Source organism: Rhincodon typus, chromosome 22 (genome assembly GCF_021869965.1).
Source record: "Rhincodon typus isolate 14 chromosome 22, sRhiTyp1.1, whole genome shotgun sequence".
Classification (NCBI taxonomy): Eukaryota; Metazoa; Chordata; class Chondrichthyes; order Orectolobiformes; family Rhincodontidae; genus Rhincodon; species Rhincodon typus.
The window spans coordinates 27,643,165-27,666,518 of NC_063353.1; the positions used below are offsets into that span (position 1 = coordinate 27,643,165).

A 23,354-nucleotide genomic window follows, 5' to 3' on the forward strand; every position below is an offset into this window, starting at 1 on the left:
ATCAAAGTAGCCAAGGATTCAGCTAAACCCTCTGTCTGTACAGACCTGATAAGCATAGGAAATCCATGTTGAGGGAACATCTTCTGGCGTTCTTTGGCTGCACTGGAAGAAGGCAGGCATTACATTACACATAGGCTGGGCGTCAAGATAGTGTTCTGGCCTCTAAAGAATATAGTGACATAGCCCCTCTCATCTGCAGGAGATGCTATGGAAGACGAATAACTGTGCGTCTCCTGCACTTTAGCTACATCCTGAGAGCACTTTTGGCAGAAAACTCTGCATTAGAAGTCTACTTCACATCCACTTGACATTTCTGCTGGTCCTGGACTTTCATGTGTTCCTCATGGATTTCTGGATATTTGTACTGCAGCAGTCAAAGAGACAGGGGTCCCAACCTGAAACGTCAACTTTCCTGCTCCTGATGCTGCTTGGCCTGCTATGTTCTTCCAGCTTCACACTTATCTCTGACTCCAGCATCTGCAGTTCTCACTATCTCTGACATCAGCTTTGGTGCCTGGATCCATTAACAATGATTCCAGTCAGCCTACATGGGCAATAACTAAAACAAAAATCTCCTCAATACCATGATCAGTCACAGCACACACAAATAGCATTTAAGTAGCATCCTCAAACATTTAGGGCAATGGGATGCTTCTACATGTCCCTTTTACATCATTGGCCTGACATATGCTGTATAAGCCATTTAGCACACGTACAGCAAGAGGTTATAAGTGTGGTAGGAAGAATGAAAACTTGATCCCATCCCCTCCCCGATCACCCAAGCAAAGCAGCATTGCATGTAGGACAATGATGTGCACATTATATAGTCTAAGGTGTGAGGTGAACACTTCCTGGATCTTGATTATGGTTTCAGACCTTAAAAGGTTTTTGTGAATTGTGAAACTTAGATGAAACTTTATAGTTCACTTGACATTATTTGTACTTCACAGACTTTACTAGGAATAACTTGTAATGTTGAATGAGATGGTCAAGATTTCTTGAGGCCAGGACTTCTAGTCAACGTAGTTGATCAAGATAGACAAAGTATATATGCAAAATTCTTTGATTATAATTTTTAATCTATATGGCATGGGTGTCTGATTACTGAAATATGGAGGTGGTGGTGGTACAGTGGTAATGTCAGTAGACAAGAAATTAAAAATCCCTGGCTAATGTTCTGAGGAGATAGATTTGAATTCCACCATGGCAGATGATGAAATTTAAATTCAATCAAGATGTGAAATTAAAAGCTAGCCTCATAGGGACCATAAAGCCATAGTTGATTGATGTGCTTTTACAACAGGCTCACTAACATCCATTCGAGAAGGAACTCTGCCATCCTTACCTTGTCTGGGTTACATGTGACTCCAGACTCATAGCAATGTGGCTGATACATAATGTGCTCTGGGCAATTAGGTTTGGTTAAAAACGCTGGCTACTTGAAGTGTATCACATGATTCGCATCATGTGATGCCTGCTCCTTTAGATTAAAAAAAAACATACTTACACCATCCTTTCCAGGTGTCTTTGTAGGCATTTTTCATTTTATTTGTGCACTTGTGATTCAGATAATGATGAAAGGCACATGGTCAGATGAAAGGTAGATAATCTGTTTCCTCCTCTAAATCTCATATTCCTTTCTGTCTTGCCCTCCCTGTCAACCTGAAAGGTTTGATGCTGCCATGTTCCCACCCAACTTTTTTTTTATTTAAACACTTCATTTCCCAACTTAACTGAGTCAAAGACATCCAACTTAAATTTTGCCAAACATTGATGCATACCACCCTACCATCAAGGCCAGGGTGATAGAGAATGTTGTTGATGGCCCCACCTCTGTGCAATACCCTGTGCCTCCTTCCAAGCTGTACCATTGGCCACCATGTTGAGTTGTCGCCTCACAACTATTGTCTTTTCTGCATCCCAGCATGTTGCCTCCAATCCCACAACTGACTTTCCCAAGCAGTGGCTTCTGACAAACCGCCTTAACTTTCAGTGGATAGACTCCCAGGACTGATCATGGCCAGACACGCCTGATCAACTGTGTCGACAGACATGACTGAGATCTAACAAGACTCCTGACCAATATCTGTGCACATCCCTGACTGACTTACTGTTGATCACTGGACTGGTTACTCTGGACCTGCAGGACTGACTGTGGTCCACTTGCTGGATAAGACGAAGAGTAAGAAGAAGACGAAGAATAAGAAACAGCAGAAGCAGCCCCAGACCCTGGATGCTTCCATTAAGCTACAGATCATATCAAGGCCTCTGGACTGATATCCGACAATGCTTGCAATTCTCTGCGCCAGCAATCTATGACTGATCACAGTCCACTTAGACTTAGCTTACACTTTGTGATGTGCCGAAGTGATCGAAGTACATTTGCTGTACGTGCTGGGTAAGCTGCTGGCACATGCTGCAGGCATAACATTAATGTAACATGGTGCTATCCACTAGCATGTCTTCTCCATGGACTGAATATTGCTGGCAAACAAACTGAATGGAAAACTGCCTGGCAGCACCATTGCAGTGAAAGATATTCATGAGCTCCAAGGTGCAATATTCAAATGGAAAACTGTGTTGTAATTCAGTCAGAGATGTGGGGAGCCTGATGCTTGTCCAACACTAGATTCCATGGATGAAGGTGGTCGCTGTTCATGAAGCCTTGGGGAATGCTGGCCAAGGTAGGTATCCCCAGTCATGGCCAGCTGCCAGCCGCCACCTGCCAACTCAAACATTCATATTGGGAACTGTCGCAATTTAGTTTCTCTCCACTGCCTCAGAAAATAGCAAACTGCATATAATGGAGGTGAAGTTTTGTAATAATGAGATGTTAATGCATCAAATAGGCACCACATCACTTACTAACAAGGTTCTCACTTAGCAGTGAAAACCTTATATGCAAAATCAGATTTTGTTTTTCTAGTGTCAGGAATCTAAGTTTTCATTCCTCGCCATATTGTCCCAACTGATTTGCCATTGTCCACAGCATTCTGAACCTGGGAAAATTCTGGTCTAATTTTGATCATCTGAACCAAGATAATTTGTCACTACTTACTTATCTCATCCATTATTAATAGAATCACTTATTCTCGTTTTCCTTTCTTCCTGTCCTGACAAGATGTCATATATGCTTGAATATTCAGATTCCAGATGTGGTCAATTTGTAACCATGTTTCTGTAGTGGCTATCATACATCCATTTAAATTATATTATCAATTCATTTGTTACAAATGCTGTATGTATTCACATAAACAGCCTCAGAACATAGAACAGTACAGCATAGAAATGGGCCCTTCGGACTTCGATATTATGCCGAACATAATGTCAAATTAAACAAATCCCTTCTGCGCTGCCTGCCTTTGGACCATATGTCTCCAATCCTTGCATAATCATGTGCTTATCTAAAGTCTCTTAAATGCCCTGATCGTATCTGCCTCCACCACCACCCTGGCAGCATGTTCCAGACTCCTACCACTCTGAAAAACTTGCCCCTCACATCATTTTGAGAGAAATCGGCTCAGTCACCATGACTGAACAGCAGATCTTGGAAGAAACCCCCAGTGATAAACAGGAGGAAGAGCATCCAATAGAGTACCGCAGAGAGACTTCACTGAGGAGCCCTTAATTCTGCCTCTTTTTAAAAGAAGATTTTTCCTTATTCTGTGCTACAGTTTTTTTTATGCTTGTGTACTTTGGTTATTATGTGCAACATTACCCTGCATTATTGCCTTGTCCTCTACTTTGAAATTTTCCAAATCTCCCTTCATATGAACCATCTCCCCACAATTTAAGTTAAAATCCCTCTCTGCAGCCCTCATTATATAATTCATTAGGACACTGGTCCTAGCATGGTTCAGTTCAAGGCATCCAATAATACAGCTCCACCCTTTTCCCCCTTATAAAGTGCCCCATAAATTGAAACCCATTTCTCCCATGCCATTATTTCAGCCAAGTATTTTCATTCTGATCATTTTTAACCTATGCCAATTTGCTTTTAGCTCAGGTAAGAATCAAGATAATTATTACTTTTTAAGTTTAGTCCCTAATTCTTAAATTCTCTTAGCAGAATATTCTCTTAGTCTTATCTATGTAATTGGTGGATCATGACAGCTGGATCTTTCCACTCCCACTCCAGTTCACAACTGCAGTGAAGAGTGTCTTTCTTTAACTGACCCTTACTGTAATTATTTGTTATGAATCACAGACATTCTTCAGTATACCTTTAAGAGACATGGTTATGATATCAACACTGTATCATAGTATGTGACCTGAGGTATAAAGGTATCAGAACATCCATCTTACCCCAAAATCACTTGAAACTGGAGTTAGGCTGCTGTGTTTAATTTACTAATGTAATACTGACCCAGACACTATCTGCCTCAGGGGTATGATATTTTACCATAATTGTTAGCTATAATAAATGTCCACTCCAATATCTATACCATATAAAAACCAAAAGAACTGCAGATGCTGTAAATCAGGAACAAAAACCAAGTTGCTGGAAAAGCTCAGCAGGTCTGGCAGTATCTTTGAAGGCAAAAATAGAGTTAATGTTTCAGGTCCTGAAACATTAACTCTGTCTTTTCCTTCAAAGATGCTGCCAGACCTGCTGAGCTTTTCCAACAACTTGGTTTCTATACCGTATAAGTTTCTAATGTGACAAAGAATAACATAAGCATTGCAGCATCAGGTAAATTAAAATCTTGCTGGAGGCAAAAATCACATTCTATAATTCCTTTTCGCTTCCCACATTTGAATGGCTCCCTGAACTGCAATGCTGTGTTTCATTTGCTCATTGTCTTTGCAGTCCTTGCTGTCATCCACACAAACTGCAAGAACATCAAATCTGTTAGACAACTGTTTCATTGCTACTTTTTGTATTCCTATAACTGCCACTCTTACAATCCCCTCCTGATTCTGACCATGCACCAAATCTGAAATACTTAGCTTAACAATGCCACCTTCTGGAATTAAGTGTTGAGGTAATTTACCCCTCCTTGAGGTATCAGTCTCCAAAACTCAGATCTCTGCTCATCAACTCTGAGCTGAAATTCTTTGAGCTGCAGACGCTTCATTTAGTTTCTGTGCATCAAATAAGTGTCCATCAGTTCCTACTATCAACAGCTGCAACTCAGCACCTGTCCTACAATCTTTCTTTAATTTTTGTTCAAATTTTAAATATCGTTCAGTGATTGTCAGTGGTTATGTGATAGAGATTAAGTAATTATGGCATAAAATTAATTTAATACTTGCATCTTCCCAGTACTATGTTAAATAATACCCCAGTTTAAAGGAGATAAAAACCTTAAAACTCACCAGTCACCTACTACATAGTCAGACAAGGACAGCAGATACAAAAACAAAGTTGCTGGAAAAGCTCAGCAGGTCTGGCAGCATCTGTGAAGGGGAAAAAACAGAGTTAACATTTTGGGTATGGTGACCCTTCCTCAGAACTGATGGTGTTTGGGAAAAGGTCAGTTTATATGCAGAAAAAAGAGAGGGGGATGGAGTAGGGAGTAAATGAGAGAGAGAGAGAGAATAAAGATAACAATAAAGAGAGAGAAGAGCAGTTCGATAGACAAAGAGTTGATAACGACCAGGCTGGGAGGGTGAATAGTTGTTAATGGGGACTTTAGTGACTAACAACAGGTGGTGTGTAATGGCAGGCTATGTGGTAACAACGTAGGGAGCATAATTGCTGTTCTCCCTAATCGAAGGGACAATAACAAGGGGGCATAATTTTAAAGTGAAAAATAAGAGATATAGAGGGCATTTGAGGAAACACTTTTTCACCCAGACGGTTCTACGAGTCTGGAATGTACTACCTGGGGGATTGTTGAGGCAGGCAACCTCATAACCTTTAAAAAGGATTTGGATGAGCACTTGAAGTTTCATAACACCTTAATGTTAGTAGTCACACCTGAAAATCCAATTTCTAGGCATATGTATGCTCCAAAAACATCTCCCCACCTCTGAACACCCATCTACATTTTCTGAAGAAGGGTCTAGACCCGAAACGCCAGCTTTCCTGCTCCTCTGATGCTGCTTGGCCTGCTGTGTTCATCCAGCTCTACATCTTGTTATCTTACATTAGTTAGGATATTTGATTGGCATGGACAAGTTGGACCATAGGGTCTGTTTCTGTGCTGTACATCTCTATGATTCTATCTACCCCATTGTGTGGAACATGCAAATATTATGATACAAAGAATGTATTTTTGCTTATTGTTAGAATTCAATTTCTGATGTCTGCTTTCAGCTAAGAAATGTATGAAACATTGGTTGGAAATATAACATTGTATTCACTGTGCTTTCTGTTATTAATTATTTCTTTAAATCCTGCAATTTATGACAGGAAATTATATGCCACGAAATGCAAATTGCAAGAAATTGCTGTGATTACACTGCTGTGCCCATTAGCATCACAAAATAGAATTTTACTGTTGGTCTCCCAATGAATGTCAAGAAATATGTTGCTGTAAATATGAATAACACTCACTGCGGAAAGATAAGGCTGCTATTTTATTGCATAAGGAACCTTTATTATGATATTTATGTTCCTGCAATACCACTTAACCTTTAAAAGGGAAGTGTTAAAAATGTAGTCTCTCTCTGGGCAGTAAATTGCTTCTAGAGGAATTTAAACTTTTTTTTAACCCTTTTCACTTTCTCTTTCTTCCCTCTATTTTTTCTTCTTTTTCTAATTTGACTCACTTCCACCCTATTTGCTCCCTCTTTGTTTATTCTTATGCTTTCTCTGCCATTAAATTGTACTGATTAAAGTTTTGTTTCCATCATTCACCCAGATCACAGATGTCCTGTTGATTCCATTATCATTTCTCAATTCCAGTTTATGCCATAAAATTAATCAAAGCTGAAGGGTGAGGAAGAACATGCAATTCAGGGTGCAGGATGTGCCATGCTTTGCTCCAGCAAGTTGCAGACTATGGTTTTCTGAAATTTCTTCCTGCCATGACTGCAACTACTATTGAAGACTTTCATAACATATGTCTTTATTCCTATGTACTTAGATATGTACACAAAATTGCAAATGTTAAATCAGGATTGAAGTAAACCAAGGGGCTGAAAAAGTGAAGACTAAATTTCCTTTCACTTCCCATAGATGTATAATGCATATTGAGAAAAGCATTGTTTACGAGACACGTAACAAATCTATTGCTTGAAAACAATGTTCAGTAATTTTGCCCTATTCTATTCAAAGGTCTCATCACCTATATGTAAAAAAGCAACACTGCATGAACAAATGTCAGTATTCTTCCATCTCAGGGAGCTCACCACTGCCTTCTGCAGGGCAATTAGAGATGGGCAATAAATGCAAGCTTAGACACCAATGTCCTCATTCCCATGAATGAGTATATAAAAAACCTGACCGGATTGAAATTCTAAGTTTTGTCAGTGAATTGTGATTACCCCACCCCACAACGATCACAAGGTTTTGTAAAGTTGAATTTCATAGAGCCCATCGCCTCCTACACCTTCTCAAGGAATAGATGCTGACCTTGTCACCAATTCTGGTGAATGACTGTCAATACTTGCTAACATTGGATTCAGTATGTCTATTCCAAATTACATAGCTACATCAATGTCAATAAGGAATCCTATGTGAGAAGGCTATGTTTCTTTGATACTTCATCAAGTAATTGTGTCAACTTTTAATTAACCACTTCCAGGTATGACTTAGATATTTTCTAATCAACCCATTCGGAGATGTTATTACACACCAGTTAAGCAGGTGGCACTTGAACCTGGGCCTCTTGGCATGAAGTTTGAACATGACCTCTGCACCATATAGAACTCCAAAAACACCAGTTATATTGAAGATACTTTCTAATAAATTTGTTCATAAATGTAAATGCACATCTCTGGAGTAGTTAGGATTTGTACCTGGGCCTCCTGGCCTAGAACTAAGGACAGTGTGACTGCAATTCCAGATATGACATTAAGATTAAGTGAGAATTGATAAATTAATTGTTCACTGCTAATTGAGGCCTGTCTGAGATGTTGATGACTAAATTAATTGCAACGTTGAAATGTTGCTGAGGGGCTCACAGAGTTTTATGAAAGCTTTGAAATTCCTAGGATAAACATTGTGATAATTCAGCTATCAGCACAATATTTTGTGCCATTTATCAACAGATGATGTTGCAGACTAATCATTTGCAGACAATATCTTTCTTTTCAATCTGCAGTTTTCATACTATGCACATAATGCCATTTCTTAAGGGAATTATATCCATGAAAAGTAACTCACCATATGATGCCACTTCTTAAGTATTAAACTATGAATGTTGCATACATCTGGGCTATTGCCAGTTGAAATCATACTGAGGATCCTGTTCTCCAGTGTTCTTTCCTTTGGCCATCAGTATTCAAAAGGTTGCAGCCTCTATATTTTTCTATGTGTAAATTGAAAAAAAAATTCTGAGGTGAGCAACTAATTCATTCTGCATATGATCAGAATAAGACAATAATTTGGATTGCACGAGGTATGCTTTGTAATTGAGTACATGAATAAAATGTTGGGAAAGGTCTAAATCTTTCTCAAAAGATTGTTTTAAAATATGGAAATGTATTCCCACTTATATAGTATTGGTTCATAGGCCCTACTTGGTTCAGGTTAATGATCTACTGCATTTGGTATTAGGAAATTGGTATGGCACTATATGGTACCTTTTCACATGTTTACCATGCACACCTTCTTTTGTGGGCACATAAATCAGGTTTATTTTCCTCCATAACATTTTATTTTGTTGTTTCTCAAATTTGAAAATATAGATATTGTCAATCATCTCATTTTTTTTCTCTTGGCAGGTCAATTTTTTGTGTTTGTATGTGCATGAATAAAATCATCAGAAGAAAAAGGGAAATTATATTTTGGTGTAATTCCTTTGTTCAGGAGAAGTTCTCCTGAAATTGAACTGAGTCTCTGATCCCCTCCTGGCAAGATGTATACAATTCAAAAAGAATTGCCCAAGTACTTGACTAAGCATGTGTGTAGTTATTTGGTACAAATACATCTGATCACACTAGCAAAAAGACAATTGAGATTTCACAAATATGTTAAATATTGATTATGTGTACTATCTCTGTAAGATAATTGTGATAAATATCAATTTTCAATTTAGTGCAGGTTATAAAAAGCTATTATTTTATCAAAGAAACAGAAATTTCTGGAAATAAACAGAAGCTCAGGCAGTATTTGCATAAACAGAAATTGAGTTAGGAATATTGGAATGTAGGAACAAGTGGCCATTTAGTCCCTTGAGTTTGTTTCAACTTTCAAAATGATCATGGATTAGAGATAGTAGGAACTGCACATGCTGGAGAATCTGAGATAACAAGGTGTAGAGCTGGATGAACACAGCAGGCCAAGCAGCATCAGAGGAGCAGGAAGGCTGACGTTTCGGGCCTAGACCCTTCTTCAGAAATGGGGGAGGGGAAGGGGGATCTGAAATAAATAGGGAGAGAGGGGGAGGCGGATAGAAGATGGATAGAGGAGAAGATAGGTGGAGAGGAGACAGACAGGTCAAAGAGGTGGGGACGGAGCCAGTAAAGGTGAGTGTAGGTGGGGAGGTAGGGAGGATGGACAGGTCAAGGGAGGCAGGATGAGGTTAGTAGGTAGGAGATGGGGGTGGGGCTTGAGGTGGGAGGAGGGGATAGGTGGGAGGAAGGACAGATTAGGGAGGCGGGGATGAGCTGGGCTGGTTTTGGGATGCGGTAGGTCTCCCCTCCCCCTACCTCATAATGTTAAATGTACAATATAAGTAGTAGTTGTTGAAGGTTCTGACTCTAATTTTTAGACATTTTCCCAGGTCCTGGACTCCCCTACCAGAAACGTTTTTCTTTGTCTTTAGCTACCTCATGCACTCCCTTCAATATCTTCAAAATTTGATCAAATAACCCATAATCTTATAAATTCTAGGGAATAGGGTTTGTGTATTCCCCTTTGTAATTATATTCTTGCATTCCCATCAAAGCCTAAAGTATAGTTCAAAATTATCTTAATGGGAGCTTTATATAACTGAAGCCCGATTTGGACCTGCTTGTGTATCTATTAAATAAAAGGACTAGCATCCATTCGCCTTTTTGACTATTTCATGACAGAATGGAGAAGAGTCCACCCGAATGGACCCAGGTGTAGGGTGGTGAGGGGTGTATTTGATTGTGGTGTTTACGCCACAAATCGTGAGTAGGCGTTCGTTTGTCGCGAAGTGCTTTGGGTCCCTTTGACATCCTGAGAGGCAATGTAAAAATACGAATTATTTACTCTTGTTTGAACTGAACTTTTCTCGGTTGTTTCCACAGTTATGTAAGAAGTTTGTTTTATAAGAAAATAACAATATTTGCAGCCAGATGACGTTTGTATTTCTAGTTTTCATTACAGAGAAGTTTATATAAAAACATGTGGAGTACAAAGTTATTGTGATGCCAGATATAAGATGTGGCACTTTAAACAATGCATATTAATTGATAAAAATGCTGACGTTTGTTTTGTTGTTAACCAAATACATTGTATTTTTACAAGCAGTATATGAAACAAAATAGCTAACTCATGGCAGCACGTTTGCTTGTTATCACATTTTTCATATTTGAAAACAAGTAAAAGTGAAAAATTTCAACCACCGATTTTAACTTAGCCAAAGTCAATGGAGCGTTAAATCAGAAGTCCTACCGAACTTGTCCCGATCTCGGAGGGCGGGTTAGCTTAAAGCCCCTTGTTTACCAATCCATTTGGTGGATTTTTTTTTGATGCCATGGCCTGGCTTGGTGCCACACTAAGTTACTGTAATGAATCGTCTCTACACAATTACATCATGGTTTGCCCGTGCCCGTATGTCATTGCATTCTCAATAATATGAGTGATTCGAGCTTATGTCAGTCGTCAGAGTACATCTGTTGTTGTACGGATGGTATTTTCACAGGCTGCCAGAAAGCATCTGCATCAGTCGGCGGGCTTCATGTCTTGATGGAATCCTTTTTCGGCTTCACAGCCAATAGGAATGAGCGAATTGCTGTGAGCTGTTCCCTCGGGATCTTGCTGCTGTGTGTCTTTGGTGCCTGCACGGACACGGTGTAACATTAGCGACAGACAGGGCAAGGGGGAGGTTAGCGCTCAACCTGTGAACAGGAACAGGGCTTCCAGGCAAAAAAAAAATGCAGCCAGAATGAGTGCAAGTGGAGTAGCAGTGCTGTGGTGAGACGGTGGCAGTAGTCGAGTTTCTACGCTTTTCTTGTGTGCGCCGAGCCTGCAACGACCGAAGATTCCTGTCGATGGGTTAGATCCTGCACTGTGGGAGTGGAGTGACCGACTGCTGACCGTACGTTCGAATCGGTTAGTCGCATGAGCATAAAAAACCTCTAGGAATTTCTAAAACTAGTCCCAGAATTTGGTTAAATCACAATAGCTCTGAGGCGTGAAATACAACAAAGAGTGAAAGGAATTCATCTCCATTTCAGACTATGGAGTGGGTTGGACACTCGACTGAGGGAGCATATCATTGTTGTTTCTGGTGTGTTCTACCCAGATTACCAACCCACATCGAGATTTATTGGCTTTCAAATCTTGTATATTTTGCATGAATAATTTATTTGCAGACGAGCTAACGACGAGGACTATACTGGTACAGACCTGGGTGGGATTTGGTTAAACCTGGCTCCTGTCGCCGAGAATTCAGCCAACGCTACACACTCTTTACTGTCTCTCGGCTGTGCTATTTCCAGGAGTACGAGATGTAACCCTTCTTCTGTTTTGCAGGGGGCACTGTTGACAAGGACCTTCGTCACTACCTCAATTTACGGTTCCAGAAAGGTTCGGTTGACCACGAGCTTCAGCAGATTATCCGTGATAACCTCTATTTACGGACAGTACCCTGTAAGTACCGGTGTTCTTGCATGAGTTTAGCAGAAACGAAATGGTTAAACAGGAGTATATCTGTCTTATAATTGAGAATTAGTTTTTAATAAAATAGTATACGTAAATGATTTGAGACGATATGAATCTTTGAAAATAGGAGTGTTTATTCATCAGGTCCTTACGTTCATTGCTGTCAAGACCCTTCCTTATATTCTACATTTTTTTAGTGTAAAGTCTTGTTGTGGAATAGTATCATAATTAATAACAAAGGGTGGAGAGAATGGTCTAATCGAAAACATTTATTTTCCCAAATATATAATATTGAGGCGTCTGTTTGTTTACATGGAGGAAGTTGTGTTAAGTATAATGTGCTTTTAGAAAATGAATTGGTACCATGTGCAAGATTCTAGATGATATATAAGAAAAAAGTACAACATGGATAATAATTAAATGAAAATAATGTTTCAGTTTAACTAATGACTTTGAAATTAGTTCAAAATTGAGTAACAAACCATGAATTCCAAACAAACAAGTGTGGCGCATTGAAAACTCGAACAAATCTCAGAGAATGGACATATTTTGGGAGCCTGCATGCAGATACTGTTATGCTGTTAAAATAAATTGTACCAATGTTGACATCATATCTTCAATTATTCTACTTTCAATATGGCAGCTAGACTTTCACAAAAATTAAGTTGAATGGTTTATGATTTAATGTATATAGAATGTTGTAGTTGCATACAGTTCCACTTCATCTTTAAAGGTTTGAGTCAGCAGTACTGTAGTACAAAACAGTAGTAAACTATTTTATCCAACTTAATTACTTTGATTTCTTGAGTTCTGAATATCTAGACAGGATTTTGGGTGAACAAAATTTTGGAAATCATTTACTAAAGATGCACTGTTATAATTAAAATCATTCTTTAAATTTATTTTACTTCCACTGAAGAAAGAATTGTGTATAAGAATTCAATACTTCATGAATTTCCATTCTCTGTTTTTGAGTACACTGGGAAGAAGTTCCGGGGGTTGGGTGGGCGGGGGGGTGCATCCTCAAAGATGACTGGAAGGCAAAATAGAAAGTGACTTAACCCATGCCACATTAATTGCTTCTCCGGTCGCTTAACTGCCCTTGAGTCAGGATTGATGCATTTATGGTGAATTTGATCCAGCAAAATTATATTAACAATAAATTTTAGTTACAAACCAAAACAGTGTTTGAGAAACTCAGCAGGTCTAGCAGCATCTGTTGATATGGAAACATTGACTCTGTTAGAACTGAAAGCAGCTGGGAAAGGGTGGTTTTAATGCTGATGATGGGGAGTAGAGTCCAGAGGATGGAGGTTGTGCCCAGAGAGAAAGAAAAAAGGACAGGCAAACAAAAAGATTGCTGATGATAGGCCAGACGGAGATAAATGCTGGGTAGGGTGCAAATGAGAAGTATGCATGGCAGAAAATGGCTTGGCCATGCTGGAAACATCTATGCTCTGTCTATAAAAGTTACCCCAAGCTTCCTGTTGTCTGCTATTTTCAACATGCCACCATGTTGCCACGCCAGCATTTCTGCCTCAGGCCTGCTGCAGTGCTTCAGCAAAGCTCAATGTAAGTTGGAGGAATATCATTGTCCTAAGTTGCTTCATTGAATTCAACAATTTCATAACACGAACGTCCTCCTCTGCATTCTCAATTAGCCATCATGCCTCCAGTTCCTGTCTTAAATGGGTTACTTCCAGCACAGCCAACCCATTTTCCACCAGTCACACTTCTCATTGACACTTCACACAGCATTTATCACCCCTACTCTTTTATTTTAAGCAGGAACTTTAAATGCACCACTCTGACTTCTGACATCATGATACTGTCTGGGCAAAGCTGCTCCTAAATTGTCTTTAATCACTACTAATTATGCAAAATTGAGTGGCTTCCCTGGCTGTTTACCTCTGCTGGCCACAATTCTCTAAATCTGAACTTTATGATCAGTTGAAAAATGAATTGGGGACATAGATTATGTCTTATGGAAGAGAAGACAAGGTATAACATTGGCATTTCTGAAGAAAAACTTAGGAACAAGTATTTTGTGAGCCAAATACACCTCAGTGGGACACTCATGAAGTTTTTGAATTTTTGTTAAGCTTTATGGATGAAATTTACAAGCAAAAGTAGCCATTAGATGTCAACAAGGCACGGTCAGATTATCACAGTTTTCAAAAGATGCAGGGTCATTCCAGAGGAATATGAATGAATGGACTTTAAGAAACTTTTTAAAAAAAAATTGCAGAAATTCAATCTGAAAATTTCTAAATTTATGCTTGCATTAAAATTACTGTGTTATACTAATACGGCATGTATGGAGACCCTTTTTATCTCAAGTTGAATTTGTTTCTTAGCAAAAGGCATCCTTTTGGATCAAAAGCTGCTGCTTTAAAACAAATTATTGGGGATGCAGTTGTTTTCAACAGCCTTGATGGCACAATTGGGACATGAAACAGTGTCACAAAGGATGGAAGATTTAATGATTACACCATTATGAGAGCATTCGGATGCAGGGTGCTGGCATCAGTCAAATGAAAGAACCTGAGACAGAAGGAATTATGATGAGCAATTATAGTACGTACACCTTGCAGGACTGGAGTAGGAATAATAGATAAATGAATGTCTGGGTAGCAGTTAACTGGTCCTTCAAATGTGATCCAAACATTATTACACAATGAAGCACCCAAAGTAGAGGAAGAGTTTTTGAAGCGATGTACAATTCAGAAATTGAAGAAAATTAATGTAAAGATTAATCGTACTAATCCTAAAAAGCCTTGCATTCCTTACTAGACTATTTGTTACAGATTCATTTAATTGCACCATGTTTGATAGTGGTTGCATTTAGACCATATGTGGAATAGATTGCTTAAAATGTTATTTAGAATCATTAGGAAGGATCAAAATAAATGCAGAGTATGAAATTTCTACTTCTTTCATGTTCATGGATGGCAATACATTGAGATCATAGAAAAGAATGGTGATTCCATATGGCATAGCAGGAGTAATCTATTTTAGTATAGACGTATTTTTGAATGACAAACCCTTCGTTGCTGTACAACCCTTCCATAAAAAGGACTTCAATGAGATTCAACATGGAATGTGATATAACAATAGTTTTTCAAAAGTTAATGGATCAGCAGATTTAAAAAAGTAACATTTTTGCATCCCCTTAACAAAATCTAATGTTACTAATCAGAGTATTGAAATGGTGTTAATTCAGGTGATAAAAATTTCATTGTACAAAGCAAATTGTCTTAAAGTTACACAGTCCTGCTGAAGGCCATTGGTATAGTTGATGATGAAATTACAAAGCTGAATGATGAATGATTAATGAAAAATGTGACATTGTAAAAAGGATTGGAAGATGCTACCTTTTAGTCTTCCGTGGTTGGAGATTTTAACATTTTGTAGACTTGGCAACCAGATTCTGCTAGTGCTAATAGCCCATGGTGCCTCATGGATGCCCAATCTTGAACTGCTAGATCTATTCGAAGTCTGTGCCATTTAGCGTGGTAATTGTGCCACACAACATGATGTAAGGAATTCTCAACGTGGAAGTAGGACTTGGTCTCCATAAGTTCTGTACATGTTCACTCTCGCCAATCCATTAATTCTGCAGTGCCAGTTCTGCTTATCAAAAATGGTTCAGTATTATACGCAATATAATATGCAATACATAAACAGCATAACTTTAAAATAACAGAGAAAATCGTAATGTTGAAAAGAGGAGTTATCATGATACATCTATGTTTAGACCTCAAAGAAGCTGAATGTTTCTCTATTCAAGAGAAATATTAGATATCAGCATGTAGAATATTGTACAAGATTGTAAGGAGAAGTTGTGTGCAGCAGCTACCAAAATGTTATGGTAATATGATTGTACTCTGTATGGCTGACACTTGATACAGTTGCAAGATGTTGAAATGCTTCCAGATTATGGGCAACTATATAGAGTGTAATTTTGATCCAATCTTCCTGACAAGAAACTGACAGGCTCAAGTCAGGCCCCTGTTGTTTCAAATCATGTGATGTTACCTTAGACTTCATGGAAAGTAAAATCTGGCAGAGAGTAAAATGGGCAGTGTTTATCAGTTTCCTGCTGAGTAGCTTAAATTAAAATGAGTCCAGTACGTTGTTAACCAGAGATGTGCATCTGCATTTCAAATATCTGAATAGAAAACCACATAAGAATAATGGTAGATGGTCACCTGCCCTTTATAAGCGACAAGGCATATGGCAACTGGCTCACCTGCCCCTGGCACTCTTACAGTTGCTACTGCTGTATTTTACAGTGTTACATGGCATGACTGCCTAATAAACCCATGTAGTCTAGTGGCATGCTGGAAGATCCCGTCTATTTGATTGCCCTGGATTCTACATCACAATCTTCACCTGTAAATCCTGGATCTTATTTGCAGTACAGTGTGTATTCTGATATACATTCCAACACATTTTGATTAAGAAGAAACTGACTGGGTGCTAATTTGACCTAGACTTTTTGTGGGCAGGAAATACCTGGGCAATTTTCCACTTTGTCAGATAGATTTCAGTGTTCTAACTATACAGGAACAGCATGGCTAGGGGTACAGATAGTTCAAAGAACAAGTGTTCAGCACCACACAACTCCTTTGATAGCACCTTCCAAACCTACGATCACTACAATCTAGAAGGACATGGGCAACAGATACATGTGAACACCACCACAGGCAAGTTCCCACCAAGTCACTCACTGTCTCAACTTGGAAATAAATACCCTCTTCAGAAATGGGGTCCCAACCCAAAACGTCAACTTGCCTGCTCCTCTGATGCTGCCTAGCCTGCTGTGTTCCTCCAGCTCCACACTGTGTTGTCTCATTTTTAGGTATGCCTAGTTCTACAGCTGGTATGCTCTCCAGCACTTTTCTTTGATCCAGAGTTGATCCCCAGGCTTGATGGTAATGCTAGAGTGAGGGGTATGCTGAACCATGAGGTTACAGATTGTGGTTGAATATGATTGTGCTGCTGCTGATGACCCACAGTGCATCATGGTGCCTTGTTTTGAGTTGCTAGATCTGTTCTGCATCTATTCCACTTAGCACAGTTGCTGTGGCACACTACATAATGATGGTTATCCTTGGTATAATGATGGGGCTTCATTTCCACGGGACCTGGCAAAGGTCATTTCTACCATATTGTCATGGAGATCTGCTACATCAGCGATAAATAGATGATGAGCATAAGGTCAAGTAGACTTTTCCTCATGTTAGTTGAAACAACAACAGTCAAAAGGCCATTATGGTAAATATCTCTGTCAGAATTTGACCAGCTCAATCAATTATGGCACCATCAAATTCCTTTTGGTGATAGACATTGAAGTTCCCCACCCAATGTAAGTTTTATGCCTTTGCTGCCTTCATTACCAAATGGTATTCAATATGGAGGCGTACCAATTTATCAGTTCAGGGAGGGTGGTTGATGGCTACAACATGAAATTTCTTTGTCTCTGTTTGACTTAATATATGTGTGACTTTAGGGTATTGAGAATCAATATTGCAGATTCCCTGGGCTACTGTGTTTTCTCAGTGCCACCACCTCTAGTGACCCAGCAATTACCTAGGGATGACGATGGAAGAACATGCCAGGATGTTGCTTGATTTAATTGTAGGACAGTTATCACAATTTCAGCACAACTTCCCAGACAGAAGGTTGTGGGGTTTCTGGAGCAATGGTTTATGCAAGTGGGCAGGAGATATTGAAAGAGCAGTTAGCACAATTTATTGGATTTGATCTTCAAAAATAGAGCTATTGAGGACAAAAGTGGCAACTGAACTTGTTGGAAAGCTCAGTTTAGGCCATGACTAGATTAGTTCTGATCGCCACACTTTATGAAGAATCTGAAGGTTTTAGAAAGGGTGCACAGGAGATTTACCAGAATGGTTTTGAGGAAGAGAGATTTTAACTATAAAGTTAAGTTGAAAAAGCTGGAGTTGTTCTCCTTGGAGCAAATACGATTAAGGAGAGATTTGATGGAGGTGTACTGGATTTTGACAAGATTAGAGAAAATAGTCAAAGTAAAGCTGTTTGCATTAATGGTTGGTATAAGAAACGGGAAACACTGATTTGAAGTTCAGGGTAAGAGATACAAGAAGGATACGAGAAAGAATCTTTCTCGGCATTGATAATGACCTGGGAGACTCTGCCCAAGAAAGTGATAGAAGTGGAAATGATGAATGATTTCACTAGGAAATTAGATAAGCTTGAGGGAGATAAACTTGCATGGCTACATGGATGGAGATGGGGAATGGAACTGATTGGGTTGTTCCACATAGAGCAGGCATGGATAGATTGGACCGAGAGGCTTCCTTCGCAGCCAAATTGTCTCTCGAGTCTCTGGAGTGGAGTTTGTAACATTGACTGGAATGTGTATGCCTTTGTATCTGGTGTATGGTTGTACTTTTATTGTATCCAGTACATAGGTTGATGCCATTTGTTTCTAATGTTCTTAATTGGCCTTTCCATAGCAGTTTAAAATAACTGCATAGTTTCCTAAATAAAAACCAAAAGAACTGCAGATGCTGTAAATCAGGAACAAAAACAGAAGTTGCTGGAAGCTCAGCAGCATCTGAGAAGAAAAAAATCAGAGCTGGCGTTTTGGGTTCCAAGGAAGGGTCACTGGACCCAAAAGATTAGCTCTGATTTTTTTTCTTCTCAGATGCTGCCAGACCTGCTGAGCTTCCAGCAACTTCTGTTTTTGTGCATAGTTTCCTAGATTATTTCAGAGGACATTTAAGAGTCAACTACTGTGGATCTGGAGATGCCAGATTAATGGAATGTTAGAGAATCATGTAGGTTTTTATCATAATCTTATCATGTCATGGTCATCATTACTGACAGCTTTTAATCTAGTCTTTTATTTAACTAACAGAACTGAAATTTTTTAGCTGGCTGTACTGGAATTTGAATTTGTGACCATGCAGCATTACATCAGCGCTCTCAAATATTAGACCAGAAACATAACCCACTATGTTACCATTCCCAGTAAATGATCTCCTTAATGTTCCTTCAAAAGTTAAATTAATATCTTGAGGATTCCACAACAAAAAGAGGATGCATTGAAAATAACCAAAACCAATTCAAAGTGTAAAGCCCTTGGCCTGGATGATTGCATCCGTGTATTTTAAAATAACTTGGAGAAGAGATATATAATAATTCTCTGTAAAAAGGTTGTGCCAGACAACTAATGGATATCTAAAGTAATTCCATTATTTAAGAATGGGGACAGAACATGTCCATGAAAATAATGGAATTATTATCAAAGACAGAAGAAGACTATCTAGAAATGGAAAATTATAATTATGAACAATCAATGTAGATTTCAAAAAGGAAGAACTTCCTGAAGCCGCCTTTATTTTTCTGGACTGCAGACATAAAAATGGAAAAGATACTGCTTTACAAGCCATGGAAGAAAATGTTGCCGATATTAAAAAAAATGTTAGCAGAACTCATTGCGTGTTTAATCTATAAATTTCTGCCTTCAGACAGTGGTGAAGGATGCTAGACAGCTTGAGTCTATTGTAGTCTTGCCCAGTGACACTTTTGGTTTATCGACCTGTTATGTGTGTTCAGGAGTACTGCATAGTAACAGCCTCTCAGTTGAGTATGACGTTGTGTCTGGACAATGTAGCTGAAACATCTAGCCAGTGCAGATGTAATCTATCTCTCTCTCGCTCTGTAGAATCATAGAATCCCTACAGAGTGGAAGCAGGCCGTTCGGCCAATCAAGTCCACATCAACCCTCCAAAGAACATCCCATCCAGATCATCTCATAACTCTGCATTTCCCATGGCCAGTTCCCCTAGCCTGCACGTCCCTGGACACTACGGACAATTTAGCATGGCTAATCCACCTAATCTGCACATCTTTGGACTGTGGGAGGAGATTGGACCACCCAGAGCAAACCCACACAGACACAGGGAGAATGTGCAAACTCCACGCAGACAGTCGCCCGAGTGTGGCATAGAACCCTGAGGCAGCAGTGCTAACCACTGAGCTACCGTGCCACCCTGTGTCTCACAAGAGTGGGGGGATAAATACCTTCAGAGACACAAATGGCGAATCTTTGGTCTGTGAATGCAAAGTTGACGGTGTGTTCAAGTCTCTGACCTCCTCAAAGATCTGAAAGGAGCTGTTCAAAAATATCCCATTACATGTAATCGACTGGTGTCAGAACTCTGCTTTAACTGACCTTACTAGTTCCTTCCTCACCCATATTATTTCTCTTATTTTTGTCTTTGTCTGTCTGTTTCTTTGAGAGTGTTTTTTTTTTTAAATAAAGGGGGAGTTTAAGTTCTAGAGAGCTTAATAATTCATGTTTCTTTTCTGCCATTACTTGGTCAGTTGATTGACTGACTGATTAATTAATCAGTTTGCAAGAAATAATAGCTGTTTTCTTGTTAAGTACAGAAATCTAATAAATGTTTACTTTTAACCTGCGCTTGTCATTCAGATAAATTGATGATTTTTGTAAAGACTATTTCTTTTTTATTTCCTGTACTGTTGCCTGTGGACTAAAATGAGAAAAAAGATTGCTTTTAAAACAAAAGATTGTGGATGGGATTGCGGCAGTTCTTGTAAGCAAGCTGTTAGCACTTACCGTAAGTGCTGTATGCATTTTTGTTTGTTCAACTAGTGAGAGAAGTTTAATTGCAGATGAACTGGAGCCAGGAGTATGTACAAAAGGGGGTTCGTCTGGCAACCAGTAGCTGATTAATTTGTGGATCAGTGACCAGTTGTCAATAACAACGGCCTTTTGCTTGCCAGTAACCATTTTGGCTTCTACATAGCTGAATAACTTGTGGATGTGAACAAGAAGCCTTTGGACCTTTGGAAAGGAGGGTGTTGTCTTTATCTCTGGAATTAAAAAACACTTAAAGCCTGAAGAAAGCCAATTTATATTCCGTCTATGAAAGCTATTGCTTTTAACAAATAAGTTAGAGACTTTATAAATCTCTGCCCCGGCAAGTAAGTAAAAGTACCTGGAGAAGAGACACTTTGCTGAAAAGCAAGTCCAGACAAGCCAGTCGTCTCGGAGAATATGTGGACAGAGCCATGGAGCTACTTCCTCACTTTTCCTTCCACACGTAGCATTTGTGTATTTGGCTGCAACTGTATAGAGGGAGCGTTATAAGGTGATTGGAGTTTTAAATATAGAATCAGTGGTTAACATTGTTGCCTCACAATGCCAGGGACCCGGGTTCGATTCAGCCTCAGGCAACTGTCTGTGAGGAGTTTGCACATTCTCCCCGTGTCTGCGTGGGTTTCCTCCAGGTGCTCTGGTTTCCTCCCACAGTCCAAAGATGTGCAGGTTAGGTGGATTGGCCATGCTAAATTGCCCATAGTGTTCAGGGAGGTGTAGATTAGGTGGGTTATAGGGGGATGGGTCTGGGTGGGATGCTCTGAGGTTTGGTGTGGACTTGTTGGGCCGAAGGGCCTGTTTCCACACTGTAGGGATTCTATGATCTTCTATGATCTATGAATTACATGCCAATTGTTTATAACTGTTTTCCTGCTACCAGAATCTATTTACTTGTAATAAATAGTAATTCCCGATAAGTAGAGAAACCTGGTCCATGGTTTCTGTCAACCTCATACTTAAAGTCAGGTAGATTTGGAAATTTTGCACACTTTTATAAAATCTTCAACTTTTGTGTCAATTCCAGCTTGAATTGTGACATCTCATCTCAACTGATCAATCAGTTCTCCTCTAAGTTGACCACCACTTGAACGTACTGGGTTTGGCAAGAACATACAATATATGCTGAGTGGGTACTTCAGTATCCATCATCAAGAGTCACTTAGTAGCAGACTGCTGACTAAGCTGCCATATTGCTACAGGACATTGCATTTAATTAGGCCTGCAGCAGGTGGTGAGGGAACCAACTTGAGGGAAAACTGTTCTTCACACTATCCTCACCAGTACGTATATGACAGATGAATTTGTCCATGACACAATTGGTCAAACTGACTACAACACATATACCGTGGTGACCCGCAGTCTTGAGGTTGTTGACTTGCTTGCCGAGCTGGTTTGTTTTCATTCGGACATTTCGTCACCATGCTATGTAACACCATCCGTCGTCTAGGTTCAGTGTACAATCAATCAAGGGATTAGGAGTAACTTGATTGGGGAACTGCAGAGAAATCATTCAGGGGTCAGGCCACTCATTGTAGGAGTATGGCACCAAGTGGGTCAGGGAGGGATTGGGGCCATTGGCAGTTTTGGTGTTCTTTACACTGAAAGACAAGGGGGTTATCAGGACCACTGCTATGGTTGGCGAGTTGGGCAACTGTATACAATTAGAACATTTAAAAGGTATCTGGATGGTTACATGAATAGGAAGGCTTTAGAGGGATATGGACCAACTGCTGGCAAATGGGACTAGATTAATTTCGGATATCTGGTTGGCATGGGCAAGTTGGACTGAAGGGTCTGTTTCCATGCTGTACAGCTCCATGACTATGACTCCAATTGCATGGATTGGAGGCAGTATACTGGGGTTCAGAGGGATGATAATTTTTGATGAGGGCAACTTAACATATTAAGGCAGGAGATGATACTGGACTGGAGGATACAGATTGCTGCAGGAGGGATTGGTCATCAATTTGATTATCACACCCTGGCTTTGACCGTGGGGACAGTGCATCATGATGGCTGGCATAACTAAACTGTATGGTGGGGTATCAGGAAGTAATGAAGTATGATAAGTACTAATATGGAAAAGTTGAATGAAAGCATGTGAAAGCTCGGAACTGATGGGACAATAGGGAGTGCATTGAAGAAAGCGCCAGGAAGGCTTAGGAGGTCACCTAGATTAGCAAAATCAGTTTATTACTCACTTTATGAAGCACAACTGGTGTTGTCGACTATCTTGTTTCAAATTGAACGTACATAGGGAAATGAAAAATAGCTGCTACCACACCTAGAGTATGCAGAGTAAGCATTCTTTTTCTCTGAGGACACAGGTTCTCATCACGAGTGATACGTTAATTGCCCACTTACGGAGCAGTTTTAAATTATCTATAATCATAGAATTCACCAACTATGTGAACTACAAATTCCAGCCACCAGCAGCCTCAACTGTGCCATTGGTCATCACAAATTAATCGCATTAATCTCAATCCACAAAAACAATACAAGATTTCATAGACTGCACAAGGTCACAGGTGATTTCCTTTCATTTTAAGTATTTGATAACATGTTTTTATACACAGTGCTGTCTTTCTCGGCTGATTTTGGGGATATGGTTGGGACTAACAAGATTTCAGTAATCCTATCGCACTTACAATCTACTATTGTAATTATGTGACATGGCTTGTGCTATATACATTGGAATATCGTCTACTATATCTAAGGGCCATGTACAGACCGTTTATAACCCTCCTTGTCAAATCTTCCACATCCCAC

General features: G+C 39.5%; 2 protein-coding genes across 15 annotated transcripts in view; one reads left to right on the plus strand and one right to left on the minus strand.

Moving 5' to 3' along the window:
• The window catches only part of LOC109913613 (guanine nucleotide-binding protein G(i) subunit alpha-1), a 1,176,207-nt gene that overhangs the window by 513,761 nt on the left and 639,092 nt on the right, over nucleotides 1–23,354 (minus strand). The window lies entirely within an intron of this gene.
• magi2a (membrane associated guanylate kinase, WW and PDZ domain containing 2a) overlaps nucleotides 1–23,354 on the plus strand; it is a 569,288-nt gene that overhangs the window by 207,393 nt on the left and 338,541 nt on the right. For 12 of the 14 annotated variants that reach the window (XM_048610359.1, XM_048610360.1, XM_048610361.1 and 9 more), the window contains exon 2: nucleotides 11,780–11,896. In XM_048610359.1, the coding sequence (XP_048466316.1) occupies nucleotides 11,780–11,896 (117 nt within the window). Of the gene's footprint in view, nucleotides 1–11,084; nucleotides 11,357–11,779; nucleotides 11,897–23,354 lie in introns of those variants that run through there. The other 2 variants (XM_048610356.1, XM_048610357.1) reach the window with 2 other exon arrangements.